The sequence below is a fragment of the Thermobia domestica genome, chromosome 11 (genome assembly GCF_964235325.1).
Source record: "Thermobia domestica chromosome 11, izTheDome1.hap1.1, whole genome shotgun sequence".
Lineage (NCBI taxonomy): Eukaryota > Metazoa > Arthropoda > Insecta > Zygentoma > Lepismatidae > Thermobia > Thermobia domestica.
In genome coordinates this window covers 110018743-110041504 of record NC_137464.1, presented here as the reverse complement: position 1 = coordinate 110041504, position 22762 = coordinate 110018743, and the positions used below count along the sequence as shown (strand labels likewise).

General features: G+C 33.7%; 1 protein-coding gene across 1 annotated transcript in view; it reads left to right on the top strand.

Moving 5' to 3' along the window:
• Nucleotides 1-17736, top strand: part of LOC145664355 (uncharacterized) — a 177089-nt gene extending 159353 nt beyond the window's left edge. The window contains exon 2 of the mRNA XM_081730984.1: nucleotides 12455-17736. Within this exon, the coding sequence (XP_081587110.1) occupies nucleotides 12455-13566 (1112 nt within the window). The 3' untranslated portion in view covers nucleotides 13567-17736. The remainder of the gene's footprint in view (nucleotides 1-12454) is intronic.
• Nucleotides 17737-22762: the final 5026 nt, after the last annotated feature.

Here is a 22762-nt window from a genome sequence, read left to right as displayed (position 1 = left end):
AGCAAATACGCAAATAGTAAATTCGTAGTTACGCAGTAATGGATTAGCAAAGTTTGCTGTTTTTTCTTCTTAAGTAATACAGAAGAGAAAGTAGTTTATATCTTTCTTTTTTGGTCTATGCATTTCTTGTAAAGTATTATTTTAAAATGCCATAAAATAAGGACGCCATCACAAAATTATCATTTAAAAAATGAAGGGGCATTTTAATTGGGTATTTATGCCTAACGGAAGAAATTGAATGGGTTTTGTCTTCTTCATAGCCTCGTGGCTAGAGCGCCCGCTTTCACTCCGTTAAATTCAAATTTTGCTGGGAATAAACTACTACTTGGACAGAAATTTGTGTACGAGTTCAAATCCTGCTTTAATAAGAGTGCTTAATTATTTACTTGTGTATCGCGTAAGGACAACATAAAACCGGAAATCAAACAAAAGCAGAGTCTATTAATAGTCTTATTAATTTAAGAGCATATAGAAGGGTTGAAACTGGCCCGTAGTCAGCCCAAAAATGTATGGGGGCGGTAGAAGTTAGAGAAGCCGATCCAGCCATATTATAATTCATTTGCAAACCTACCGTGAAAATTTTAGTGTGGCCAGTAAAAATTTTAAGGGAGGCCGGCCCCCTAGACCCCCATGCATACGGGCCTGGGTTGAATTCCCAAATTTTTCTTTATTCAATTATTAGAGAATGACGTTCCACAAGCTCATGTGGCATGATAGTCAGGTGCTCCTCGTACTAGAGGTGAACACTCTATCACGGGGCCACTGCTTATTCTTAAAATTGCCAGAATTAAGTTAAATTATATGTCATTAATCTAATTCTTAAATAGTTTGATGATTAAATGTTTATCTGTATTTATATTTGATGAAAGCGAATGGAAAAGTAAATCGGTGAAATAAACGAGTTTGTTTCCTTTTTAGCAGGATTACGATAGGGTTTAATTTTTTACATACACTGACACGATGGGAATTTTTACTGACCTATTGGTAATTTATTTATTTTATTTATATGTACTGATAATGAAAGAGGAAGCGAATACTACGTTATACATAATATAGATGAGTATTTCATATGCCTGACATCTAAACGACGAGCATTTTGTTCTTGAATTTTGTTTAGATGCATAAATGTAAATACAAAAACAAGAATGAAATTCTTGAAAAACATCCTGATAAATGCAGTAGATACCACTGACGTGTGTGTACTACAAGTATAACTAACGAACCTGAACTTTCTTTTTTCAGCTACTGATGTTTAGCATGCATGAGCCTTTTTTTTTTTTTTTTTTAATGGCTGGTTTATACACTCGTAGTGGAGCTCATATGACTTTAAATTTCTTTTCTTTGTTTATCTTTTTTCTTCCGTTATCTGCGTTGGCACCCATTTCCCCCTCATCTCAACTCGTCTCGCAAAAGAGGAAGAACTTCCTGGATTTTCCCCTGCTTTGTAGTTAGATAACAGTTCCCTCGCTTTTAACTGTACCAAATGGGATACGGTAGGATGGGGACGAAAACAAGCAGTGGGTCAGGCAGACTTTATATATGCTTTCGGAAATCAGCGATATATATATATATATAATATACAGAATTTCTGAAAGAGGAAATTTGTGCCATTTTCACCATTAAATGTGATGTTTTTGTTGTTGTTGTTGTTGTTTTGACGTACTATAGGACGCAAAAGTCAGATATATTTAAATGCCTTTAACAATTTTGATCACTGCTTGCTTGAATTTACGCCCCTATTCAATGCTTCCGGTTGTGTTTGTGTTTGTGTGGCAGGAATGATGGCTAGTTCATAATACCGTGCGAATCAGAACAAAATAAGAACTATATTTGGAGACCAGTCATTTCCTTGGTCTCTCCACTGTGAAAAAGCGGTTCCCTGAATGTGCGCAAGCCATTCTGAATTTTTTTTCTATTGGACGTATCCTACTTCTGGTCTCATATATTTAAGGCAATTGGTGTCTGAGCTACAAATATTTAAATACATGCATTCGGCTTCAAATATTTAAATACATGTATACTTTTTTTTTTTTTTTTTTTTTTAAATCGACTTCACCTTGTAGAACGGACGTGCTAACCAGAAGTTTAAAGAAAATATTTCAGAGTTACGTGTAAAGTTTAAACTCAAGTACTTTATATTATGGCCACCTACACACAGCGAGTTACATACGAATTTAAAAAGCGTGTTTTACATATATATATATATATATATATATATATATATGCCCGCATCCCCTTTGAATGCGAATGCAATATTTCGACTTCTGAAATTGAGTAAACATTTGCCATGAAGTTTCCGCCATCGATATCCGAACTTTACGCAATTTGTATCTGAATATGCTTACACGTGCGGAGTTGTGTATTGATGTCGCAGGGGGTTACTTTCAACATCTTCTCACTGTAGTTTTCTCACTATTTTTCATTGTAAATAAATGGTAAGTCCATTTCAGCTCTTCATTTCTGTAATTTCACTGCATTTCCTTTATTCTTACACGGGTTACTTTTATCTGCACCACCCTATATATTAGCGGGCCATCCTTTGAGTTCGTGAGAGAGTTCAGGGTTTGAATCATGTATGAGTCCTATCCTGCGTTAAAACAATTTCTTATTTCGTATATTTTCAGTGTTACTTTATTTCGAAAGAATGAAAACCATATTAGGCTTTATCTGTTTTCACTTCAATGTTCCAGTCAGTATATGTTATTGAAACATTTATTATTTAAGCATCCAAGAACTGCAGTTGTTGAACAGACCTGAGCTGTTATATTTTATTAATATTAGCAATAGCATTGCTCGTTGGAAGAAACATACTTTGTGTACCTGTAACCATCTGGCAATCTACAATAAACTAACTATGCATGAACATAGAACAACAAATCAAACAAACGTTTCACAGTTAGGAGCAAATGATCAATTTCAGACATTGTAACTTGCGCAAGAACTCCTCTCTATATATAATTCTTCTTTTTCTTTTTTATAGAGTTTGGAAGGAGAAAGGAAGAGTGAAGAGAGGAGGAATGTAACATTGTCTGTTGTTCACAGATTGCTCCGTCATTGTTCCATAAGAGAATCCTTTTATAACTTTCCTTCTCTTTGCCTTAAAAAAAAAAAAAAAAAAAAAAAAAAAGTTTTCTTTTCATCCAGAAAGATCAATTATATAGCCCATTGAAGACGCTGGCAACAGGGACTAACCGCCTTGCTGTTCACAATGCTGAGCTAATAAGCCAAAACGAACTCTTCATTCAACTCAACAACACATAAAGCGTCATTAAATGCACAGCAGAAAATTTAGAATGCAGTGTTGTGTACGCGAAGGAAAGAAATTGTGTAATAATGAAAGATTCCTTTTTTATAAAAGGACTGTTGGACGGAAGCTGTTTTAAGATTTAAAGAAAGAAAGAAAGAAGGGAGAGAAATGCGTAGCAGGATTAGAAACTGAACAGATAGCAAGGAAATTGCTGCAGAACGTAACTATTTCCTTCTTGACTGGTTGTACCAATCAACAAAACATCTATAAAACTAGTGTAACCCTGCTACGTATATGGTATTGTGCTCTAATCCTTTATGTGGCTATATATTTGGTTGCATATTTTAAAGAAATATTTCAGTCTGGTCTAAATTTGTTTTTATAATCATCCCTATATACTCTGAAATACTTATAGCAAATACATCAGTTTGTGGTATTCGTTCAACCAAGAAGTAACCATATATATATATATATATATATATATATATATATATATATATATATATATATATATATATATATATATATATATAATAAAGTGTTGGCATAAATTTCTAAGACAGCGGAGCTTATTTTGAACCGAAAGTTTTAGTTTAAAAAATTTTAATAAAGAAGTATAATTCATATATATTCATTTTGAAATTAATGGCATCTATATTACAGATAGATTTATTTTTGAACGTGATTGTACAGTCACCAGTAAAAGTGCGTACTTCACACTCTTTTTCGTGCTCTTTTTGACATTGAAGTGCAATTATCAGTACTATATAGAGAATTTCCTTTAAATTTATGTCAAAGAAAACTGAATTAAAATTGGTCGACTAGTTTTGAAGTTATTGACAAAATAATACTTAGGGCATGTAGTACTACTGTCGCAAATAATATTACGTACGTGTGGAAGCTTACTCGGGAATCGATATTGCGACTGGCAGAGTGCTTTATAGCGCTGAATGATAGCAAGACTTAGAACTGAAAAAAAAAAAGTCTCATGGTCATCCTCTATAGCCTAAAAGAGGCAGCTGATAGATGCAACTGACTGATATAACATGGAAGAATTGATAGATTAGTGATAGCGCTGCGAAACTGGAAAATGCACTTTAAAAAAATCATGTACCATGTTGTCTACTACAGCTTACATTCTGTAATCCACTTTTCACGTCTTGAAATGAACGTAATCATAATTTGCTTTTACTATGAAGAAATTAAGATTCTTCATCTGTACAATGATTTTTTTTTTTTTTTTTTTTAATATTTCCTTCGAAAGAAGCAAGAATAGAGGAGAGTAGAATTTAAAAAGCACCACATAATGATAAAAATGAAAGAAAGAGCAAGAAGATAAGAAACTGTTCAGAAATACAAGTATGTTGGCTGTCATTCGCTGTTCACATCGAATAGAGAAAACGAGAATAGGATTTATATGGTATGCAGCTCACGGCTATTGTTGAAGTGCCGTGCAAACATTTCCTTCAATGCTGGTCAATAGAACGTGATGCTTTCTTCCAAGCAAGAGCGAGGCGAGACCGTTGGATTGGATTTTGAGGTGATAAGATGCCACAGACAAGGAACGTGAACTTGGCAAAGCAATCCCCAAAAGCACGTTAATTTATGTGAGGGCGATCGTATTAAGTCGCTCGGTTTTTTCCCGTTGCCACCTTAAAAGCAGGGGCCCTCAATTAGAGAAAGGGGCGGAGTCTAGCGTATATCTTTTGCAGACAAGAGAAGGGCGTTAAAGCTTTTGGAAAATTGTTGAGGGAGGAAGGGAAAGGTGAAGTGTCATACAAGATGGAATTACAAGTCTTTTGTTCCATTCTTGGTGGGGTTCGCACCCCGTATTCTCCCTCTCCTCCTCGCTCTGCAACCAACCATCATTGCATTAACAACAGCGAGCGAGTAGAGGGGAAAAAATTCCCACCCGTCATTGTATACAATTTCAAGTATTCTTCACGGAACGCACCTTACTTACTGGCTCAGTAGAAAGGCGGGGGAAAAAAAAGACGTGACGGAGTATGAAGCGCGGACAAGGGAAAATAACGGGAGGGGGCGCATTTTGCTGAGATTCTCATTACCAAGGTTGCCAGGAGCATACAAAAATTTAGGATCGTCAAAGGTTATGTTCATTGTGACAAAGTACAGTAGTAATGAAATTCCTTACTGTTCTTTTTCTTTTCTTTCTTTCTTTCTTTCTTTCTTGAAGAACAGAAATCTTGATTTCGATACCCTGGACTATATATTATTTGTAACGAATATTATAAAAGAAAGAAAAGTTTTGTTACGCTCATTTCAGAATATTACGTACGTAGTGAGGTATATTGATCTCTACTTCCCACATACTTCCAATTTTGTTATAATGGTGGCATTTTACAGTAAGAAAACTTTAGAACCTAAGAATAGCGCTCTTTCCACATGTCCGCTGTCATTCTCAATACACTTTAAAAAAAAAAAAAAACTAATTTTCTTCACAGAAGTTGTTTTAGTAGTTATCCTTTCTCAGTAGCCAATCAGATCCCTAGTTTTCATAATACACATATCAAGTTTTAAAATTTCTCGTATTCCCATTGTAGTATCTGGGAAACACGCCATTCGGTATTTGTACACAATGAAGTGGGTTGACCGTTTGTTCTGAACTCGTATTACTAATTTTTAGTCTGTTATTTATATACTTCAAAGAAACATGGCGATCTATGAAAAATGTTATTTACATAATTTATATTCATCTTTCTTCTGATTATTCTTGTGTAATATAAAGGATGACATTTCTTTTACCAAGCGTTCTTTTGTGGTGAAAGATGAATTCGGGCTACCTATCTAAAGTACTATCATAGTATTAACTTTCAATGACTAGGCCGATAGAAGATCATGGTGGCTTAATGTTAGAACGCCTCGAGGGTTCCCTGGTTCGATCCTAGGCTGTGAACGTTTGTGGAGGACAACTTCGTATCCATGGCATTTTTCGGAGTTCTATCGTTTCCTTCCAATTTCTCATTCCAACAATTGTTTCATGATCAGCCTTAAGAGGTTCAACACGGCGAAATTAAATACCGCTAATCTTACAGTAATTATTTGATATCTTCAAATAAATAAAAGATAATCGAAGAGTGGAACAAGAGCTCGCTAGGCAATATTATTTTACACGAGATACCTTTATCACGACTCACTTATCTGCTTTCGATTTCCAGCCATTTAGATAATCGGCATTTATTTTCACGTTTCTAAATGGCTGCAAACGGAAAGTTACTAGGTGACTCGTGATAACGGTACCTCATGCAAAATAATATTGTCTAGGGTGCTTTTGTTCCACATTTCGATTATCTTTTATCTATTTGAAGATATCAAATAATTACTGTAAAATTAGCGGTATTTTAATTTCGCAGTGATTAGGCCTCTTAAATACTTCATATAATGTTCTCTTTTCTTTTCTTGAATGAAAACTCAAATAGTTTCAGTGTTGACTCATCAGCGTGAAATCAAACAGGGAAATATTTTCTTTTTTAAAATAATAATAATAATAATAATAATAATAATAATAATAATATAATGGAACTACCGGCTAAGATAGATTTAAACTAATGACATTGATGATGGGACGAGATTGAAAGCCTGTCGTCAGATTCCTCGTTAGCTTATATCATATGGTCGATTAATGAGGTATAATGTATTTATTCGTTAACTGTATCTTGGTACGTACATTCCGAAGGTCATTTCAAACTGAGAACATGAACAGTGAAAGAAGAGAAAGAATGTTAACTTTGGGGTAGAACTGAGGGAAAGCCCTAAGTATAATTGCTGTTCGTTGGGATTCCAATTATAGAGGGAAAATGTAAACCATAAACACGTGTCCGTCAAGCTAAACGCAAAAGGCAGTGTTTGATAGCAAGTGAATAGTTCTAATTTTTTTTTCTTTACGGTATACGGAGAATCTTGTTCTGGCAAGTATGAAACTATACTGTCCCATCTAGTTTTAAAGATATATATATATATATATATATATATATATATATATATATATATATATATATATATATATATATATATATATATATATATATATATAATATGTATACTGTAAAACGAACAGAACTTTTCTGTTTAGTTAATGTTGTAGAAATCCCGTGGAAGCGGTATAAGTACCTCGAATATAATTGGAAAAAAATTGATGTCTTACTAAGATTTCTTTTTATTTTTTAGAAAAAAAATATTCCCCTCCTGTTCTCTATATATTTCAGTGTGCGTTTTTCTGTAGGCGTCTTTTAACCTAGAGGAATTCACAAAGATCTCTCTGGTACTAGAGTGGGTATCTCATACATAAAAGAAGAGAGGGAAAGGGATTTCTAAAGCGGCAAATGTTTGTTGCACGAGGAACCCTAAAGAGACTGACTGCCTGAGTGCTGGTAGTGGTAAGGTAGAGATAAAAGAGAGAACGAGCAGTTCTGGAACGCCAGTACAAACACACACACACTGTAATGTGAACTCCAGCGTTGCTAACCGTATTATAAAGATACCAAACGTGGTACAGTCTATTTTATTTACTAATAGCAAAATTACATGACTTACATCGAGAATTGAATTTTTTCTTTTTTCTTTCTTTCTTTTTCTTTTCTTTTCTTTTCTTTTCTTTGAAAGAAGACGAGAATGCATTTTACATAGGATTGATTAGTACTATAGTTACATCCTTTGTTAATAGAGATGTCCAAAGTCACTATTGTCACTAAAGCTCAGTAGTTGAACGGGAACCCGGCCCTCAGATAGCGTGAGCCCGGTTGAGATTAGTGAGCACTAGCCCCTTTGAGGATTCCGAACTTGAGACTGAGAGAACCCGAGTGACTCCAGATTGCAAAATGACCATCTCTTGTTTGAAAGTAGTCGCTAACGCTCTCGCCTTCGGTGCGAGCGGTCCCGGTTTTGATTCCGGGTCACTCGGTCCAAAAATTGTAACATGCTTTTTCAGGCCAGCCACCCTGAATGAGGGTTTCCTGGGTTTTCCTCATTCACACCAGGCAAATGCTGGGGTGGTACCTAACTTATAGGTCTCAGGCCGCTTCCTTCCTTCCCTTTCTCCGGATTGTGTGCTGGCCGAGGGACGTCATGACCTTAGATGCCGAAAGCCCAGACATCTCAATCCTAAATCCTTGTTTGAAAGTAGAATATGAACAACTGCAGTGAGTTCGATGCTCCCTCACATAATATTTTGGAAGAAAATTCCACCAGAAAATATCTTACTGGGAAGGGGATTGATAAAGCGACACTATTGTCAGAACTTTACAGTAATTCATATCTAGTTAACATGTATTTCATATGTAATTAAAGGGTGAAATAGTAGTTAGCGATATCTCTAATCGTACATTATTTAATCCATAATGAATATTCAAACATGTTAACTCTATGTTAAAACATTACAGTGTGAAGTTTTTATTTTTTAAACACTTTTATTCCCCCCTACATTGACTGTTAACGATTTCGCACCGTGCTTCCACCGGAAATCGAGCCTGGTATCTCGTGCACTAAAAGGACGCACACTAGACATGTGAGGGTGGCGTATTAGCTGCAAAATATTTATTATTATAGTTGTTCTTTGAAGTCGTGTAGTTAGCATGCGTGGCCCTGGATTTGATTCCTAATGAAACACACACATACATAATACGGCTTATTTGGTGATCGTCTAGTATCGTGAGGAAGTTTGAGAAGTAATGGCTAACGAAATCCAATCTAGGAAATCGTTAGTAACTTTGGGATGGGAGCTGATGTTCTGACCACACAGTACTCAATTAAAACGCGTTTAGTAGGCTATAGTTCTTCGTGAAAGAAAGTTTTCTACATACGTCTAATATGAAAAAAAAAATGCACTGCAAATATTAATAGTGAAGTTGGTAAGAAATTTTCAGAATAAATAGGCAAGGATTTTGTACTATTCCGGCTATTCGTCGGAGAGAACGGACGAACACAGAAGATTGAAACACACAGATTTGAAAGAAAGAAATCTGGAAACGCAGAATAACAAATATACGTGTGATCTTAGCATACACAATATTGTGAAAGTCAAAAAGTAACGCTAAAACTTCTCATAGGAAGTACTATTTAGTGGAATAGATGTTATTCGTTGATATCTTAAATAACAATTCTTCAAGCTAATTGTTACGTCATGTACCTAGTCAACAAACTGTGTAAGAATGAAGATCGTCTCAGACATTGTTTAGCTTACTAAATAATATATTGTACTGTGTAGAAAATTACTCAGAGAAATTATAGTTCAAGGGCGCTGCCATGGGGATCCACTGGGTCCGGATTCCTCCCACCACAAATTTTTTTTTAAAAAAATAATCCTAACGATATGCAAGTGTACACTTTCTCAATAGAACTATACTAGAGCAGAGAAATGATTGATGTACCATGAAAATTTGATCTTGCACTTCATCTAAATTCTTTCACTTACAAAAACAATGTAGTTCTATCAATTTTTTCCCCCCTGAATATATAGGTGGAAGTATTATCGTCTTTTCGGGTGTAGAATAATACTTGTTCAATACTACATAGATGTAGTGGCTTTAGTATTGGATCCCTCCCCCCCAAAAAAAAAAAAAAATTGGACGTGCGCTTGTTGGTGTTTTATGTTACGATCTCTGCAATTAAAAAAAGCAAAGGGAGTGGGACAAGACTAGTGACCTCTAAGGGAGAGAGGGAGTGGTAAATTTTCTTTACAATGCGACTTTTCATAAGAGTGGTGTCTACATATTACCATTTGCTTCCTTATACTGAAAGTAATATAAAAATTTGGATGTTGCAGCTCTAGGATAATCATCTGGGTAACAAACTAATCTCACTTTGCAACACTGACGGGTTCTTCACACAAGAACCTTTCCTTTTCCATAGTCTGTGCACGGCGGCGGTGGGGAAAGAGTTTGGCAGAATGAGAGGAGGGATGCAAGGAATTAAATTCTAGAATCTGTGCTGAATTAGACCCTCTTCTGACGCTTGAATTGGAATGAACAAGGGCTGAAGAATATTAAGATGGAAGGTGCGTGGTAAAATGGATGGATGGATACGAAGGCCGATCTTAACCAAAAAACAAGGATGGAATAAGTCAGGCCGCTCCATTTCCTTCCAACTAACTCCCCCCCCCCTCCAACTCCCTTCTCTTGAATTTTCCAGAAAAGTTTTTAATCATAATTCAACTTGGAATATGAAGAAGGGTGAGCAAGGGAAGCAAATTATGAAGGATCTGCTTGCCCCCCCCCCCCTTCTTCATTTCTTAAGCCCTAACGTTAAAAAAAGAAAGTCCATTTGAATTATTTCAACTGTTTTTTACATACTTATATTTCCTGCTTCTTTCACAGAGTATATCTTAAGTGCATCTTGATCTGTATTTACTTTAAGAATAAGCAGTATTTTGAAAGCTGCATCTGGGTTTCTGAGTTCTGTGTTTATTACTATTATTTTTAAATTTGAGAGACTGAATAGTTTGTACTTGCACAGTTGATGTGGGGTCTCAACCTAATTAATGTCAAAAGTTTCTTCTAAAATGTGTTCGGTTAATCTACTCTATATTTGGTGTTATATGTTCATATGCTATATTAATTGCGTATAGGCCTACGTAGCACAGATACAATAAACTGGATATGCAAGAGTTTATCTCTTAGTTAAGGTTTTATATGATCAGGTGCAGACCTGGATTCCAGTCACCTACGAGTATATCACAAAATGTTGTTATAAATAATGTTTTTAATATAGTAATACTAATATAAAAGTGATTGACGAATCTAAATGACCATATGCAAGAGTTACATTCTTTATAGATTTAAAATACTGTGAATTCACGGGTTACTCCCGTTTCCTCCCACTTTTCATTCTACCAATTATTCCATCATCATTCACTTCCTTTAATCATTGTCTCCCTTAACCGAAAGGGCAATAATCGTGGGACGTTAAACGGAAATATTTCATTTCATTTTCTTACCGGTAATCAACCTGAATGCATGTGCACTAAAGACAAGTACACTAAATTTTTTCGCGAGTTCAAATTGGAAACTTTGTGTTAACCTTATACATCTTACATTAACACATTATATATGTATTATGTTATATTTAGTCGTTGGTGCACATCGGTTTGGATCAATTACCAGCGAGATCTTATACTTCATTAGCTGAAAAGCACATGCTAAAGAAATGTGTTGCATTGCGTGGATAATTATTTTGGGGTATATGTTTTAAGTCTTTAATATATATTTCCCCCCACCCTCCCAAAAAAGAAATACAACATTCAACAAAAATGGCAAATAGAAAGTAAGTCCATTGTGTTGATTCCTTTCCCTGTGGCTTCCTTTTATCTGTAGGCCGGAAGCTTAGTTAAGAAGCCCCATCACGGCGAATTTTTTTTAAAAAATATCGCTAATCAAATATCAGTATGTGAGATCTTCAAATATATGAAAGACAATCGAAAAGTGAAACAAGACCTCCGTAGACAATATTATTTTACATGAGATACTGTTATCACGACTCACTTATCTGTTTTCGATTTTCAGTCATTTAGAAAATCGGCATTTATTTTCGCGTTTCTAAAAGGCTGCAAACGGAAAGTTACTAGGTGACTCGTGATAACGGTACCTCATGCAAAATAATATTGTCTAGGGCGCTCTTGTTCTAATTTCAATTATCTTTTATCTATTTAAAGATATCACATGATGACTAAAATTAGTGGTATTTTAATTTCGCAGTGATTAGGCCTCTTAAATGCGCTTTGTTTCTTTAAACTCAAAAGAATTTCGAACCAAATATAAGTGCAATATTTATATGTATGTCTCGTGTCTTTAAGAACCAAATGCTATTTTTCTGTGTGTGTATAAAAAAATATTTTGTAGTAGGCTAGTATTTTATAAGTTGTCCAACATTACACAGTTTCACTATACAGGTGGCCCAAAAGTAAGTATACACCGCTGCGTTGATCAAGTATAACATTCTAGTTAATGGGTTTATTTGCTTCGGTTGTTCGGAGCTTAAGGTAAAAGAAAAAAGGCATTAAAAACAAATAATAAAGAAACTAAGTCTACCTGATGGATAACAATAAGAAATGATAAAAAAATGCAATGAACTGATCACTACGGCACTGTATACCTACTTTTGGGCCACCCTGTACTTTGAATGTTTGTAGATGATACATAAGTTTGAAATTCTCTTACGTAAATATTAATGTGTTTTTATTTTCTTTTGTCTTTGCAGATTTATTCAACTCGACATGTGATACAAGTGCCACAGCAACTGTGAATATGCAAGCTGAAAGTCATCATTCTCAACTATGTCAACAACCGGGAGTTCGGTGTTTATGTGTCACGACAAGTCATCACCAAAAATCACATAATCAACAACAGCAACAACAACAACAACAACAACAGCAACAACAACAACAACAGCAGCAGCAGCAGCAGCAGCAAACAACACTTGTACAGAAATCTCAACAACTTCCTAAACCACCTCCACCTCCTCTACAACAGTCCCAACCTCATCAACAGCAACGACATCAACCAATTCTTCAACCACAACAGCAGCAGCAACAACAATACAATCAACTCCATCAGCAACCAGCAGTTGGAGTGGCAGCTGTTGCACCTCCATCTTGCAAAGCATGCAAAGGCTGTGCCCAAGAACTTATGCAAAATCAGTCTTCTCATCAGCAACGTCTTATGCAACCATGGACTGGAATGACTGCTCCATCTCAATTCCAGCACCCATCTGTCCTAAACCGCCATCGTGCTAGTGTCATGCGAGCGGCAGAGCCAGGGCCCGAACATCATACTGCTTCGTCGCTGCATATGCAAATGAGAAGGACAGTTCCGTGGGCACGAACCACATCTGTAAAACGAAGTCGGGTCGCTGGTGTTAGCAACACTCACCAAAACCCAACAACAGTCAGTAATACTTTACAGGAAAATATCTGTCCCCCAAATTTGACCACTGTAGCTAATACCACTACCACTACTAATGTTAACAACAATAACAACTCAACCTGGCTTGCAAATACAGGGTCTTTCCTTCAAAATTCGACTGAACCTATCAACGCATGGCCAAAGCTAGCTCAGACTGCTCCTGCTTATAATAAAGACTGTGGTAACGCTTCTATTTGCAAAGTCTGTTGTAGTAACTCAACAACAACAACCAATGTCCAAAATCAACATCAGCATAGTCAACAACAAAACAACTTCCAAAATCCCCAACAACAGATTAGTCAACAATGGGGATCAACTTATTACGGTCACTGTAGAGGTGCTAGTGAAGACAGTAGCAACAAAATTATGTGGAATAATGAAAATATGTTAAGGCTCTTCCAAGTATAATAATCCTATTGCCTTTGAAAAAGTAAATTGGTCAAAGTTTTTTCTCTTTTATTTTACGTAATTATATTTAAGAAATATCACTTGCTTAAGAAAAAAATGTTTACACTGTGTTAGAACGAAATTATATATTTTTCCCTGCTTCAATTAAAGAAAGAAGAGAAGGCTTGATGAATCTCTGTAAACTTAAACTCATTTTTCGCCATTTTGGGGAAATAAAAAATGTTTATCGAAATCTCATTCATGGTAGACACTAAGTTATTGACATATGTTAACATATTAATTTCATTTTCTTTTGACACCACGTTTTATTATATATTTTCTTTTGATAATGTAACTTGAGTTTAGATCTAGTTGACTCATTAATGCTTTTCTTTGTGACTGCAAAATTCTCCAAAATGGTGGATTTTTCACGGCTTATTATTTTGACAGTACTGCTAGTTTGTTTCGTTTCTTATATACATAATGATTAGATGCATTTTAAAAATATATATACATATTTAATAGTAGCTTGAAATATTCATTTTCTTCTATAGTTTATTGGCAGTGTCATATATATATCTTGCACACATATATAATAGATTTTGCTGTTCGTATGTCAGTTTATTTCTCTTCTTTCATAATCTCTTTAGCATATAAGTTAGTATATGTCTGTATATGTAACGTCCACATGTGATTATTTCTTTTCCTGAACCATCATATATTCAACCGTGTATGTACTACAAATAAAGAATTTTTTAAAAAAAATCAATATACTTCCAGATACAACTAGTTTTACATTTTACCGGTTACAAAATAGCACGATTTTTAAATGAGTTGTTACTGATGATGATTATGACTCAAAAGGTTCCTTATAGAGTCAAGGACATTATGGTTTCGATACAATACTATTACTGTTAAAATAGAAATTTCTACTAACGCAGACATGCTGATAAATAATTTAAAACCTTAATTTTGACTGTATATTTCTGGTTTAAAAAAGTCATAATATTTATAGTTCCTGTGCATTGTTTTAAGTAGATAAAAAAACGAATGTATGAGATAAAATATGGATTTACGAATGTATGAACGTGCGTGTATGTTGGTGTGTGTAAATATATATATACATATATTTTTCTTCTGTAAATGTGAATGCACTTAGATAGTATGTGAATAAACAAAAAAAAGTTATAAACTTTTCACTATACGCTTGATTTAATGAAGAAAAAAGGAAAGAAAAAGTCAAATTTCTATGTATACGTATAATTGTACATATATATAAATATATATATGTATATAAAATATATATATAAATATATATTAGTAAAATATCACTATGTTTATGTGTGTATGAACGTATGGATGTTTGGGTATGTCGTGTGTAATAAGGGTGAACGGAGTGTAAAGTATGGGGGATTTTCTAGGTGTTTTTCATTTTCCTTGAATAAAACACACAACACGTTCTTTTTCATTTTTTAAAAAAGGGAAAAGACGTTGAAGCAAAAATAATATAGTATATGTATGCTTGTTCCTTTGTGATTCATATAAATGAGATTTTATGAAGAAGATTGTATTATCATGTACGGTTTATTCGAAAAGCAGGGTAATATATGTATACATAATGTGATTATTAGTGGTATGAAATGATTGAAGGTTATTATTATAAATATATATATATATGTATGTTTATTTAATTTGAGAGTGTTGCGTCAACTTCAAACTCTCCTTTATATCAAGGAAAGATAATATGCCATTTGCTTTTTTAATTATCTGAAATTCTAAGAAAACATATACAGTAATACTGTTGGTTAGTTTCACAAACATTCGTTAAAAACAGCATCTGACGAGTTATTAGCTATATAAATATATTTAATTACATAATTGTATCGTAAGAGCAAATAATTCGTGGGAGAGATTTGCAACAGAAACGTTATAAAATTTTGTCAATAATAGTAATGTAAGAGAAAAATGATGAAAAGTCACTACGAAAACATATATGATAAAACATGTCTATTAGATGAGAAATGGCCAAGGATTTTTTTTTTTTTTTTACATTTTTTTGTTTGTTAAGAAATTTAAATTTTAGTATTATTTTACTATTACAATGTGTAATTTAACACAAAAACTTAATATAATAACGTTTAACATCGTAAAAGTAGAAATTATTCAATAAAAAATTCATTGGAAAGATTTTCTAGAAAATTCGACTCAAGTTTTCACATGTATTATATTATTACTAATTGAAACATGATACAATATTAGAAACATGAGATGGAACAATGTTTAAACTCGAAGTACAATTACCATATACGAGGAAACGATCTCGTTTTAGACATTTTGGACATTTCTCAAGGTTATAACAAGTGGAATATTTTGAAACCATTACATATTAAGAGACACAGATAAACCATCGATTGATATTATGGAATGATTATTAATAAAAAGTGATCTAGGTGGTCAGGACTTGCACCTGAAAATATTAACACCTCAATTGAGAGATTGAAACAAAAAATAAAAAATTAAATTAAATAAAATAAAAAAATGATAATATGCACATTGTTTATTGTGAACTTTAATTTTGGAAACCTTATGAGAAAATGTTTCTATAGTGTTTCGTTTTTTGTCAAAATTTATTGCAAAATTAAAACATTGGATTAAATCATCTGATAAACGTGTTTGATAGTACAGAATGCTTATTGTTTTATTGTAACAAATTATTATTAATAATAATATAATAGTTCGATATTAGAAATGGATCCCTATTTACTATAACTCTCCCTGACGTATTATGGTCCTTGTTTTTTTTTCTTTTTATGATTTTGATCCTTACTATAATTGCTTTGCTAGTTTGTAAGTGGACAAGTCAGTACTAGATGTCGCCAATGAAATTATTATTTTTTTTCTTGTATATTTAAAAGTCCTGATTGTGTGTCTTTTATATATATAAAATCAGAACAAGGAATAAGAAGTTTCGTTCTAGCTCGTTACACGTAAAATGTACGAGAACTATTATAATTTAACGATTACAGTCAATTAAAAAGATTTGTTTTTAGTTACTTGTTAAGTAAATTTTACCAAAATATTATTTTTTTTAAAAATATGAAAAGTAACAAAAAATTTACAATGTAAAATTTTCTTTACCTTTACAGAATATATTCTCTGTATTCTAAAATAACTAGTTTTCAAGAAACTTATAAAATTGTACATTTTTTCTTTGCACGCTTGGGTTACATATTGCACGAGTAAGAGAGACATCACTTGTTATTTTTAGAATGTAGCATTTTTAGGCACCAAAAACAATATTGGAAAATTTGTGTACTTAATTTTCTTTGTCTCTACAATATGTTAAAAAAAAAAACAGTGAAAATTGGATGTAAGATGAAATCAGAATTCTTTTGAAGGATTTATGTTAAGACTCCGATAATAACAGTGTTTAACGAATGTCAATGAAACTAACCGTAGGGTTGCCACTGCAAATGAAAGGGGAAAAAAAAGAAATAACAGAAAAAAAAAAAAAAAAACGTGTGCCAATAAATAACCTGAAAATGATGATGTACCAAACAGTTCTATTTTGGATGCCTGCATGAATGTATGTATGTAGGTATGTTAGCAATGCTTATTAAGAATGCTTGCATATTTCCTATATATGTATGAATGTGTGTATATGTGCGTGTGTGTGTGTATGCTTGTGTATAATATGCCAAAAGAGTTACGTTCTCTGATTATTATTTTCACAACTTTGCTGATACGAACCAAAGCTATATGAATTTATTTAAAGTAATAATAATAATAATAATAAAGAGCAGAGACCATCTCATTCCGTTTCTCGTGGTGGTTATTTGTAAATTTTTAGTTTTGTTTTATTTAGAAATACTTGAGAGAAAGTGAAACGAAATGATAATACTTCCCCTGCGTATATACCAAATGAAGAGAGTATATATATATAAATATATATATTAACTATGTTGATATAATACCCATTCTGGTTGGGTGAACTGGTTTTTCAAGTACTGATTATTGTGAAGGAAAAGAAAAAAGAAGTTTAAAAGTAGAAGGTGGAGATGACAACTATCTGTGTTTATTATAATAATAATATCATTATTATTATTATTATGTTTTTTTTTTTCAAAATGACTGTGATATTGTGTCCTAGAATAAATATTAAATAAAATGAAAAATGATTGACTAAGCCAATATATGTTTCATTTCATTTCATTTCAATTTTTTTCCACTTTAATGCCCTTTGCAAATTTGTCAATGAACGGTGACCAGACTTCTACGTATGTATCTAGTTTTAGGAAACGGAATTTTTAGGTTTTCTGTTTTCCCTGAAACTCTGTTTGGGACGTTTTTGAGAGTAATATTATGTTCTTCTAAAACCATGAGTCAATAAAATGTTCTGAGGAACACGCATCGGACAAAAATTACGTATTACTAGGAAGTGTCCTTTCCAGTTTCTGTTGTATATAAAATTAACGCGCTTTTGATGAAAATGCGTTTTTCTGAACCCAAATTAGGAAACCAGTGTTAAATACATATTTTTACAATTAATATTATGGCTGACTGGCTGTCTTGACGAAATTGTTCATTGCAAAACGTTTATAAGAAATGATTAACTGGAATATTGGACGTGCCTTACTATTTATCTCGGATAGTAATATTTGCTCTTATTGACAGTGACAATGGTTCTTGTTCAGAACTTGAAACTAATGGTCAAGATCATTCTGCCTCTTGTGTGAAAGCCTTTCCCATTGGTCTGCTAGCTGGCGCGTGTGCTTTTGGTTTCAAGTCCCGGTAGGAGAAATATCGAACGCGCTATAGTTGTTGAGGTCCCACTTCAAACTAAACTTGGTCCATATAGCCTAAGCTACTGATAAAAGGACGTAAATATAGAATTAATCCTGCGGGAAGATTCTTTACTCTGTAATCAGTCATCTGCATTATCTGCAAAACCTACACTATCTTGAAATTTAACATTTGACTTGACTACATCATGATTTATTCAAGTTTAAAGTTTCTAGTTCATTGAAGAGAAAATCGATTTTTGGGATATATTGAAAGCGTACAGTAAAAGTGATAAAACATTGAGTAGATTGAATAAAAAAAATCATGGCTTTACAGTTCATAAAGGGCTATAGCGGTAGGATAAAGCACATATAAAGAGTGATACATGGTCATCTTGTTGGTTTCCAATGTCATTATTTCTAGAACGAACTTGGCTACTTTGTAATTCAAGCGAACTCCCAAATTGCTTGAAGACACTGGGTCTACCCTGAAAACTTCCCCCTGTGCTTTTTTTTTCCTGTTTCCTCCAACAGGATACTAACTCTTTCCCACCAGGGTTGAAAAAAAACATGTTTTTTTTAAAAAAATCATAAAAAACGTTTTTTATGTTTAAAACATGTTTTTTTTGTTTAAAACGTTTTTAACGTTTAAAACAAAGTACTTTGTTTTAAACAAGAAAAAAACATGTTTAAAACGTTTATTTTGTTTAAAACAATAATCTACATAAGCATATATATTATATTTTTACACTCTTAGGTACTGCTTGCCATCTATATTCAACCGCTATATCAAATTTCGGGAACTTCCCTAATCTCGATCCGCCCAAATGTTCAATTCCGGAGAAAAAATCGGGATTTTCCCGATCTCCGTTCACAGAATATGTAGTTTAGTTTCTTTGTGTTACGTTCTACTGGTCGTCTGCATTCTTCATCTTTAAACTCCCATTGACGCAACTGCTGTGTCAGGGCTTTAAACCTCAATGGCTCAGTCTTAAACCTCAAATTAAGGCTGGAAGATGGTTTTGGTACTAATTTATTCCTCAAAGATGCAACTTTCCTGGTGTGCATTTTATGTATGTGGGAGGAGGGTAAATATCGTGTTTTTTTTGTTTTCAACAGTTTTTTGGGGGCCGTTTTCCCTCTTGGGGGATAGATTCATAAAAATTGTTACATGAAGCAATGAAGTAGGTTACTACATGGTAATATCGTGTTTTTGTACCAGGGTTGGCTGGTTTAAACCAAAAAACGAAAAATGTTCCTAAAAGTGTAAGTGTTTGTAAAATCTTGATGAACACACGTTTGTGGGTTATCACGTTTCACTCCCGTATATTATTCGTATTATATTCAGACCTAAATTCCCCATTCATTACTCAAAAAGATTATACTGCATAAGCAACTTATATATATGTTGTTATATAAATGTTTGTTTTGTGATTTTTTTTTGTAGTTGTTATTATTGTTTTTATTTAATTGCAATCAAAGAAAAATTCTAAATATTGTTTCGTTTTAATGTTTACTATTGATAAAATACATCGAAATGCCGTACTTTTTGTTTGGGGGGAGGGGGGTCAGACCCCACGAGAGACATTTAGTGAAATGAGAAGTCTCTTTGATATTTATTTATGTATAAATGAGTCTGAGCCAAAGTGGACTCAAATAATTCGTATCTTTATTCATTTTTCTTACTAATATGCAAATTAAGTCGTTGTATTTCTTTAATTTGGACCAATAAAAGTTGCTGTTAACTAACTCGAACTAAATTAGTTCTTCTGTACTCCGTAGTACTTTGAAATTGTCCATATGTAATTCTGTATAATGCTTTCACTTGTGCAACTGTTTATCTTTTTGTCCTTCTGAAATGACTCTTGACAGTTATATTAAGAAGCATGTAAAGATCAGAACAACGTATTTTTATCAGGATTCCTTCGTGAGTGAGTCGGCAGACGTATCGCATTTGTGGCCAATTAGTCCTGGTTCCGAGTTCAAATGGAGGACAATTTCTCTCGGATGTAACTCGAGAAACGATTTTTATTCCGCTTTAAGCTTATGTGATCCCTTCCAGCATAACCCGGTAGTTGCATAATAACATCAAGGCGAAACAAACTTATTTCTGTCCATATATGATATGAATATATAGAGCAAATTATTTAAACCAAAAGAACCTGGTTTAAACCAAAAAAACGTTTTTTTTTCAATAAAAACCATGGTTTTTGCCAACCCTGATTTGTACTTCTTGCTTATTATGGGGAGCAGGGAGGGGACAAAGTTAGCCAATTTTTGGAGTTTCAGTTTTTTGACGTAAATTACATTTATTTTTACAACAAACATCAATAGCTCAGTCCTTAATTAAGCTAGAAAGGTGATTTGGTACCAAAGTATTTTTGAGAGATAAAGCTTTCCGTCACTTGCATTTTATGTATATACGGGGTACGTATGTACGGCCGAGAGAGGGAGGATGAATTTTTTTTTCATCAATTTTTTTTCATCAGGTTTTGGCGGGTATTCTTCCCCTCTGTGTGGTACATCCATAAAAATTGGTATGTGAAGCAATGAAGTAGTCCCCTACATGATAGTAACCTGTATGTGTACTTGTTGTTTATAGAGGAAGAGGGGGTCAAATTTGGTTAATTTACATTTATTTTCGGGACGGTCCCGTATAACACAAGATATATTTCACTGAAGTGGTCTAGAAGCATAATTCTTGTTCGTATACATGATGTGTGCAGCAAAAATGATTTGCATATGGACGTGGTACTATAGTGGGGGAGGGGAGAGAATGTCTAATTCAATGAATGTTTTTCTGCGCATATTTTTTTAAAAAATATTTCCTACATAAAACGAATTCATTACGCAATGGCAGCAATGGCTACCATTTCTTATATTATTGTCACAAGTATGTGGCCTACACATTAGCATCATTTTGTCAGCGCAGGTAACTGCAAGGGTTGCCAGGGCCCCGCAAAGTCAATATTTTCATATTTTTAATGATTTTTTATGTCTGTTCTTTTTCTACGAATACGGCGGGAATTTGACGCATATTATCTCGTTGGAAGTTGTGGTCTATAAGCTTTTCAATGGTGTATATCTCATGAAATGTTCAAATACTTCACTTGAACTTCTGTTGGTTTAGTTATAAGCACACTGATGTGCAGAATTTCGTTCAGTAATTGCTGTTATAATAAGAATATAACTCTGCTTGTAATTTACTCCATGCACAAACCCTGCGGAGGATGGGTTGTTTGTTAGAAAATTAAATTAGCTTCTTCAATCTGATATTTTAGTTGTTTTAAACATGTCCAACCAGCATCGAAAAAAAACACGTTTAAAACAATTTGTTTAAAACGTTTAAAACAAACTGAATAAAACAACAGCCCTCGTTTTAAACATGTTTTAAACACTTGTTTTAAACATTTTGTTTTAAACATATCAACCCTGTTTCCCACCTGAAACGTAAACCATTTGTGTAAAGTGTGTAAACTTAATTCATTTTCAGATCATTTAGGATCAAATATGTAAAAGAACATTAGAGGTGAGGCATATATTTATCATTTTTCGTGAGTGTACCAGTTTAATTCTTCAGAAGTCTGATCACTTTTAAAACTATCTATCTAGATAAAAGGTATTTATAAATAATAGTAGGTGTGGTGTTTTCTCTTGAAGTACAAGATATCTTGCGATTTAGTTTTCTATAATTTCTTATTCAGAGCTTTAGTGTTAACAGACTCAAATTAGAAGCCGAAGTTTTTCTGCAACAAGGAAATAATTGCTACGAAACGAATAGGAAGATCAAGATGTCGGTCAAATTTCGAAACTCACAATGAAAAAGAAAGGGTAAGATTTCTATGTACCAGCGAGTGAAAAAAGAAAGATAAACTAAGATGGTGACCTGCGTATGGGCATGGTGTTTCTTTGGAAAGAAGCTACCAGATTACCTGAAGTTAGGAAGTATTTTTGAACACAGTAAAGATTGAAATTCAAAATTCTCAAGAGTTCTCAAAATAATGATTAATGCATTAGCCCTTACCCGCTGGTATAGTGACAATTGCGTGCGCTTTAGGTGCACGTACTCCTAGGTTTGATTCCCGGTTGGAGAGCATTTAAACAAATTGAACGCATTAGGTGGTTCGGATTTCACCTTGATTTGATTTCGAGTTTAGCGTTTCTTTCAGTAGCGAGGTTTTGTGGACCTATAGCTTAACGTGGAATCCGAACCATATGAGCTCCCATCGGGAAACGAATCCGAGTCTTCCACGTCAAAGGCGCGTATGATAACCTCTTAGCCACGAAAGAGCTCTAGATTCCAGTTCCACCTTAAATTGTAGGTACATGTCGCATATAGCCTCGGTGCTGAAAAGACAGTTAACCTACAACAAACCCTAACACACTAGCTTTGAGCATTTTATATTGCTCGTTGAGGTATGTAAATGACGAAAACT